Below are 8858 nucleotides of genomic sequence, written 5' to 3' on the forward strand. Positions count from 1 at the left end.
TACACAGCCTAAATTGTCAGCCTACTGTCCATTCCAATAATAGTCACCACCATCCACAGAAATCAAACAGTAATTATAGCTTCTGAAATATGACATCGGTCAATTAGCCATCAGTTGGCTATACCCACTTGTCCTGTCAAGGGCTGTGGTGGGTTGGAGTCTGTCTGTGCTGACATAAACACAGAGAATACCCAGAAGGGATCATTTGTCCTTCACAGTTGAACACAGAGAGATAGACAACTATACATACTCACAGCTCTGGTCAGTTTAAATTTCGCATGTCTTTAAACTGTGAAAGGAAAAGGGAGCAACTGCATGAAAAACAAAAACACACACACATACACAGACAAAGGCACAGAGAAAATATACAAATTTCTCACAGTATGGTCCCATCCAAGCTACAGGTCTAAACTGAACACCTTGCTACAAGGAAGTGCGGTGTTGTCAAAGCACCACTGTGCTGCCTGTCATTACTTGCATTCATAAAAAGATATGATAAAACTAGAAAAAGTCATGCTGGTTAGGTCGTTTGAGTTGGTATTGGGTACCCCCAAGAGTTCACTGAAATGTAAACATGTAGATGTAGGCTTAATGTGTAAATGTAGGTTGTTGAGATATTCCTTTGGGGAAACATTTGCCATCAACTACAAGAGAGAGTCATACGGAAAGGGTGGAGACACAGAGGATGTCATGCAAAAAACCTTCCTGGTCCTATTTAAAATGGGTTTGTTACAGTTTCCACTGTATTCTATTCCTTTTGCTGGAACCTTTCTAAGAATTCAGTTATGAGTCAGTCCCTTTCTAATTTTTTGATATACCTACTTATGCATAGTTTTTTTTCTACACTGTAAACCAACATTGAGGACAATAAAGCTATTAGATAACACACATTGAATCATGTGGTAAAAAACAATTTATATCAGATCATTTTTTTATCATATAAGTAGCCTTTGCTTAATGAGGTAGACACCTGGAACACATTTCCAGCAGTTTTGAAGAAGTTTTGGTATATACTGGCATATAATGAATATTTTCATTTACTGTGACTATTCCTGGTTGGTTTTGAAGACAGTGGACAAGCAACAGCAAAATACAGGGGGCTGGTGGAATTTGTTTCTATTGACTAAAGTTTTACCTGTCACCCATTATCGGTGTTCAAACTTGCACTGCAATTAAAAACCACTTCCATTTGTTGAATAGTATCCTTGAAGGGACATTGACAGTTTCATTGTTGTCTAACTGCTGGAAACTTCTTGCCACCTTCCTCATATAAGCAACAACAAGACTAAAGATTAAAAACCTCAATTTTGACATTCAACATTATGTCTTTTAAAAGCTTATATTTTGTCACAATCTTAAAACGTAGTGATAAATCCCGGCTGGGGCCTTTCTGTGTGGAGTTAACATTTTCTCCCAGTGTTCTCTCCAGATACGCCGACTTTTTCCCACTGCCCGAAAACATGCATGTCAGGTTGATCGGCAACTCTAAATTGTCCCTAGGAGTGAATGTGGATGATTGTTTGTCTCTGTGTGGCCCTGTGATATACTGGCGACCTGTCCAGGGTACCTGATGACAGCTGGGATAGGCTCCAGCTCCCCCTGTGACCCTGGATGGATAGATTTAATATAATAATCTTATCCCCTTCTTTTGATGTTCTTTATTTAGCCACTTTCTCTATATAATGCTGGGGGGAAAAAACTAAAATGTGCTGCAATTAAATTAAATATGCAAGCAAAAATGGAAATACAGTGTATATGTATAAAACAGACTGTGAAGAAGTTTAACAAGCTTGAAAGTCAATATTTATCACCACTTTTATTCTTCAACATGGCCTGAACCGTCTTAGACAAGCTTTCTTGTCATTTTTTTAAGTAGTCATCAGAAATAGTTCTATGGGGTTCTTGAACTGTCTATACAGGTATAGTTTAACTGCATTAGCAGCATGTTTGAGATCCTTTTTATACTGGGCAAAGAAGCTGTTGGCAATCAGGTTGAAGATCCCTAACACCACTCGCTGAAATGCAGCCCTGAGCCCGGACCCAGACACAGCCTCCAGAAATGGCTTTAGACACTCACTGCTGAATTTCTCTCCTGATGTCTCTTGAGGGTGACCAGCTGGGGTTTGAGAGAACAAGAAAATAAGAAACAAACAGCATAACACCATTCAAGGGATGCCTGCTGAGAAAGGGAAACACAAGTTAATGACAACAGTAATGCCTAATGTACATAATGTCATATGATGACATAAAAGGGGGGAAAAGAGAGCAAAGTGATGAAAGGTGTGACATAGGAGGCCCCCCAGCAGTCTAGGCCTATAGCAGCTTAACTATGGGATGTTTCAGGATCACCTGAGCCATCCCTAACTATACGCTTTATCAAAAAGGGTTTTAAGGCTGATCTTAAAGTTAGAGAAGGTGTCTGCTTCCTGGACATAACAATGCTTATAATAACTAATAATACTATTTATGCCTGTCACACTCCGTGTGGTTACATGAGTGCCATCGGATCGGAATAATGGCTTAAATTACAATAAGATTGAGTTTTTCAGTTCATGTAGACACCTTAATCTGACAAAAAAAAACGGATCGGATTGGGTTACTTGCGATCAAATTAAGACCCTGAGAAAACTCGATCCAAATATACACTGAACGTGCAGGTAGACAACAGTGGATCGGATTGAGCGTTATGTGCACGCTCGACATTTTTTCCTGCGATCATCACCTGGAAGTCGAAGGAGACGATATTACTGATGTTGTCGCCGCTGTCGGAAAGAAATAAACAAGGCAATGGAGAATGCGCTGTTGTGCATCGCATTTGTGCCATTACCATGCTCATCACAAACTAAATGTAGAGAGATGTCTTGCTCTTTGTTCACCATCTTTCTCGAATGCCTTAGTTTTGTTGTCGTTGTTGGTGGCAGTGAAGAGGTCAACCAGAAGTGGCTCTATAAGCGATAGTTGAAATGGGTACAGAGCAACCTATCGTACTGGGGTATGGCATGCTTTGTGCCAGTGATTCGATTCATTCACCGCCATATATCCAAGGATAATTACCCTTGCTCAGATAAGGAGCATAACCCAACTATAGCTATAATCGAATTAATCTCATCACGTAGACCCACTGACTGTGTTATCTTTGACAATTTTTTTTTTAAATCAAGGCAGCAAAATAAATGGGAACAGATGATGTGTCTTTGTAACAGACAGTCAATAACAAAGTACCAAAAGATACTATTTAATTCAAACCTCAGGGCCGCAGAAACTGTTGTTTTTAAAAAGAGGCTCAAGACTCACCTTTTAAAAAAAATATATAATAATAATCAGGCTTTTATTTGAGTTTATTGATTTCCTTTAAATCAAACTTTTTATCATATTTTTGTTCTATACTATTTTAATTATGTCAGGGCCTCAGGACACAGATGCAGGGTCGATTCGAAGTCAGAATGTTTATTAATATAAACAGGTAGAGGATCTCCAGAGCAAACAGAGAGGCTGTGAAACTCCTAAAGCGCTCTCCTCAATAACTATGTTCGAGGAGAGTGCAGCTATGAAAATGACCAACAAAACTCTCTCCACTCTAGGAGGAAAACAGAAAGAGCTATGACAGATCACAAATAAACTTTCACGCTCTCCTAACGGGGCGGACTTAAACAAAAGAAGTTCACTCTTAGAAACAGAGGCACTATGAAACTCAAACCATTAACTATAAGCACACCTTTAACGGTGGCGCAAAGATTTCTAAAATAAAACACAAAATCACTCCACTAGTGGAGGCACTATGAAACATTAATCAAAACCGAACGCAACGCTCCTCTAATGGAGGTGTCTATGAAAAGATTACAAATCAAAAATCACTCCAAAAACGGAGGAACAAAACCGAGTATGAAACCTACCGTGATAAACTAGAGCTAAAGAATAAATGATCAAACAAAGGATACGCTCTGCAGGAGGATCGCTACACAGTAGGCTCAAGGAATCTGTGGCTGTGAATTTCTGTGGACAAGACACTAGAGTGAGGTTCATGACAGGAGGCAACATACTGGCACAAGACAAGGGATATTTGAGCACAAGAGGAGCCATAGGGAACAGGTGGAAACACTTTGCGAATCAGGGAAGACAGTCAGACACTTGACACAGGAGGAAGGGCAAGGTACCTGAAACGAGAGGGAAGTTAATATTTAAAAATAAAACAGGAAAAGACGAGACTTGACATGAATCAAAGCATGAATCGTGACAAATTATATGTTTTAACTTCATGTTTTAGTTAGACGTTTTAACTGCATGTTTTAGTTAGTTACATGAGCTGAAAAGCAGTTTATCTATTTTGTTCATTTTACACTTTTTTTCAATGTTATTGCTTTAGTCTTTCAATTTTTAGCTCCAGTGTTTCCTCGTGGGGGCCTATCATGCTGGCAGCTGCTTTTAGTCCACTGACGGGGGTGCTGTCCTGTGGACTGCTCTGGCCCAGGTGGCTGGAGTTCTCTGCACCTTGGTATGGGGCCTATTGTCTGCCCGGGTCGGGGCTGTCTCTGTGGCGGCGCTCCATGTAGTCGTGGGCTGGGAGCCCTCTCAATGTGGTCAAGCCCTAAGGGTGACTTTTTCCTTGCCTTAGATCTCAGTTCCCGGTCATGTCTCTGTCTAATAGGTGCAGTGGGTCTGAGCTTGTGTGTTTGTGTGCGTATGTGTGGGTCTGTGTGGGTGTCTGTATGTCTCTGTTTCTCTCTGGGTATTTATGGGAGTGGGAGTGTTGGTATGTTTTATCATTGTTGTTTTTAGCCTCTGTGATTCACTGTGTGTTGATTTTTAAAAGGTGCCACATAAATTTGATTTGATTTGATTTGAAATGAGTAAATTGATTAAGTTTCTCTGAATAAAAAAAAAACATATTTCAAAATAAGGACAAGAACTGGACTAAAAAGGAGCCAATTGTCAGGGGAAACATGTCAGGGGACCCATTTAAAAGATTACAAAAAAGTCATATAATTTCCCTTTGGTATGAATAAAGAAAATATTTATTTAATTCAACTTTAAAATGTGACTCCTTGGAAGCAAAAAAAGTATTGGCTCAAGAGTTTTGTGCACAACACTGTACAAAACAAACCAATTGACTATTTGTTGCCAGTGCACCTTTGCATATTACACATTACGTATCAAATAGTACAAGCATGCTTGACACTGTAGTGTCCTGTTTAAGCACGATACTTTCCCATTATTTGATTAAAGTCCCAGCATATATAGTTCCATCTTCAGTTGTGAAGTGTCCTCTTATTAGGGGGTATCAGGTTTCTTTATCTCCCATCTTTGCACATCACTTGCTTTTGTTATCTGATGAACCAGTCTAACCTGCACTGGTCATGTGAGATCAGTCGTGTCCGACTTACTCTGTTCCAGTTTGCTGTGTAATAACTGTGTAGCAACAGGTCTAAAAGTCAGTAACACCACATTAAACAATAAGAACACTGTGGTAACTTTTCAGTGACTTCAAATACGATCATGTAGAGCGACAACCAAAACCTTTGGTTAAAGACAGTGGTTGTACTCGGTAATCGCTTTCAACATGAAGTCGTACTACTGTCTTGCGGTTGCATTTCCTTCTCGTGTTACACGACCATAGGTTGGACAATGATTCGTTGAGCAGGAGCTCGGTCTCTCCTCTCGTAGGCTGGATTGTACACGTCAGCAGTCAATAAGTTGTTTCATACTTATATCATCCTCTTCCTGGTATTAACGTGTTGACACATAACACTTCGCTCGGGTAAGTCAGGTCGCTGATTTCATACATTTTAACTGAGCGCACAACTTATATCATTTATCACTTTCTCAGTTCGCTTATTCAAATGACTTCTCCTCAGGTGCTGAAAACAAGAGGCAGGAGCGACTTTTGGATCATGACACAGTTTTCCTGAGTAAAGGCGGTCGTGTTAGACGAAAACCAGCCGCCAAGACCTTATAGTTTCACGGTTTAAAGACAGTCGTCACGCGGCGTCAAAGAATTGCGCGAGGAAACGTTACTGCATGCAAGTTTATTATGCAGACGCGATAAGGGGAATGAAAGACATTTCTGTTTTGCTCCAAAGTCTGATTTTATTGCAAGAAAATGAAGTTTAGGCTGCTCAAAAAGAATCTGCTGGCGCTCTTGGTAGTTACCTTTATTGTTGTGACTCTCCTGTTTTCAACACGTTTATTAATATTTCCTGAAAATGACACGAGAAGATCGAGTAATTTCGTTCGTTCTAATCAGGGTATTCCTAACTGTGACCTATTGAAGTTTAACTTTGGCTCCCTGTCAGAGCTGACTCAGTCCGTTTACAATGCCAATTATAAGCAGTGTGTTAAAAATGCAGAAAAGTTTCCAGGGGAGCCTCAGCTGGTGCTTGTTGGGCAGGTCCACAACAGGCCTGAGTACCTCAGGCTGCTCATCAGGTCACTGGAAAGAGCTGCTGAGGTCCACAGCTTCCTCCTTATCTTTAGCCACGACTATTTTTCTGAGGAAATAAACGCAATTGTGCAAGGGATAACTTTCTGCAAGGTGCTGCAGATTTATTTCCCTTTCAGTACTCAGCTGTATCCCCATGTGTTTCCTGGGCAGGATCCACAAGACTGTCCTCGAGACATAGCCAAGGACAATGCTGTCAAAACAGGATGCCTTAATGCACTATACCCTGACTCGCATGGGCATTACAGGGAAGCCTTCATCACCCAAACCAAACACCACTGGTGGTGGAAATTGCACTTTGTGTGGGAACGAGTGCAGGTCATACAGGGCTACAGTGGCTTTGCAGTCTTTCTGGAGGAGGACAACTACATCTTACCAGACTTTTTCCATTTTTATAAATCAATGATAGAGTTCAGGAAGAAGAGCTGCCCAGACTGTGACATGCTCGCTTTGGGTAACCATAAAGGCCTGACTGATTTTACTAGCATGTCCAATAAGGTGTTGACCACTGGGTGGATGTCCACTAAACACAACATGGGCATGGCCATTTCCAGGGAGGTGTATTACAAGCTGATGGGCTGCAGCAACGAGTTCTGCACCTACGACGATTACAACTGGGACTGGACATTGCAGTACCTTTCAGGAACCTGCATATCAAAGCCCCTCAAAGTGCTGGCAGCACTGGGCTCTAGGGTTCTGCACACAGGGGACTGTGGTCTTCACCAGAAAGACAACTGCAGACCAGAGTGGGCCTCACAGAGGGTTGAGGAGAGCCTTCAAATGGCCAAAGAGGGACTCTTTCCGCAGTCTCTTGTCCTCAACAGTGCAGGGGCAGTTGAGCACAAAGCGCATATGAAGAACGGAGGATGGGGAGATGTTCGAGATCATATTCTATGCAATAACTATGCCAAACGCCTTTGACGTGTTTCCTCTGGCTAAAAATGTTTTTTTGATGTTCTACAAATGTGCCATCTTCAACAACTTATCAGGGTTTATAAAGGCTGTAATAGGCTGTGTCTCTTTCTCTTTCTTGCCACAAGGTCTTCCAAGCAACAGGACCAAATTAAATCCAGACATGTTGTGTGCTGAACACAACTGGACTTTAACACTTACTTCATTCACCAAAGCTGTACTGGTGCCAAAATCTTTATTAATGAGTGCAAGCTGTTTAATTTCTTGTCACCGCGTTTGTTTGTCTCTGGGTGTCTCCAAAGCCAAAAAATTATGTTGGATTTATTCTATAGTGACGTTAAATAAGAGTAAACCAAATCAAGAGGGTACATACACTTGAGAATTTGCAGGATTATTTGCAGATATATTTTATTAACTGAGAAATGCACAATTTATGTTGTTCTGTTGTTTATTTGTTCATTTAAGAAGTTCATCTTGCTTGTGTGGTGATCTATATAATGGCTTTTATAGCTCGAATGAAACATCAAGAATATTTTTAACGTGCTTTCGATAGTACAATTTTAAGTGAGGTAACAAAAAGGCACATGCACAGACTGGAAATTTTAATCAAAATGGATTTGACAGTCTTCATAATTGAGACACTGAGGATTGAACTGTTGATTTTTTTTGTAAATATTATAGTATTTGTGTTTCGGAATGTAAACTAAATTGTCTGTTTTACAATTTTAAAAGAAAGGAAATGTATCCTTCTATCCCACTGAAGTTATCTATTTGCAGAGTAAAAAAGCAGTGGAATTACTTCAGTTATAACTTTTTACTGCCTGACAAGCTGACCACAAGGGTCTTGTTGCCTAAGTCTGTTTTAAACATTTTAAAGATGCAATGATATTAACTAAGTACTTAATATTCCAATGCTGGAGTCTTAACATTGGTCTTACGGGATATTTTCTCATAGTGTCTTTATTAATTTGCTGATGTTAAAGAAAAAAAGAATGTGAATGTTCATTTAACCAAAAATTTCCCTCTAAAGTTAAGTAAAATTATTGTGAATGTGGCATCATTCTTGCTGCTTGTGTAACTGACCCCAGAAAATAGATTTCAGCTGACGTTAACATACTTAAATGTTCACATAGGTCCTTCAGAATATGAAAGGGATCATGCAATAAATTCTAACTTTTATTTTTGTTGAAAAGTGCACAAAAGGGTTCTTGAATAACATGGCAATACACAAAGTAGTGCATGCTGTAGAAAGGACTTTATTTGGTGTACATGTCTGTGTGAAATGTGTGATGATTCTGTCCTTACTGAGAATGAGACCAACATTTTTTGTCAAGCTGGGACTTGCCTTTTGTTGTTGTTGTTGTTCTGATTATCACTTGAAGTAGGCATTAATTGTTCACTCTGACAAATGGGAAGTAAAAGAATTCAGCAAATATGGATATGGGTCTATTTTTCCATCAATTATTAATCAATGTTATATTTATCTTGAAGTGATTCTTCTTCTAGCACG

General features: G+C 39.9%; 1 protein-coding gene across 1 annotated transcript; it reads left to right on the forward strand.

Annotated features, from left to right (window-relative positions):
• The first annotated feature begins 5654 nt into the window (after positions 1-5654).
• Positions 5655-8787, forward strand: LOC140267313 (alpha-1,6-mannosyl-glycoprotein 2-beta-N-acetylglucosaminyltransferase). The gene is made up of 2 exons (XM_072362548.1): positions 5655-5755; positions 5853-8787. The coding sequence occupies exon 2, from the start codon at positions 6098-6100 to the stop codon at positions 7355-7357; it is 1260 nt and encodes a 419-aa protein (XP_072218649.1). The 5' UTR covers positions 5655-5755; positions 5853-6097; the 3' UTR covers positions 7358-8787.
• Positions 8788-8858: the final 71 nt, after the last annotated feature.

This window comes from Leuresthes tenuis, unplaced genomic scaffold (assembly GCF_036924035.1).
Source record: "Leuresthes tenuis unplaced genomic scaffold, fLeuTen1.0.hap1 SCAF_13, whole genome shotgun sequence".
Classification (NCBI taxonomy): domain Eukaryota; kingdom Metazoa; phylum Chordata; class Actinopteri; order Atheriniformes; family Atherinopsidae; genus Leuresthes; species Leuresthes tenuis.

Coding starts and splice junctions, on each gene's coding strand:
- LOC140267313 (XM_072362548.1), top strand. CDS start 6,098: ATGAAGTTTAGGCTGCTCAAAAAGAATCTGCTGGCGCTCTTGGTAGTT.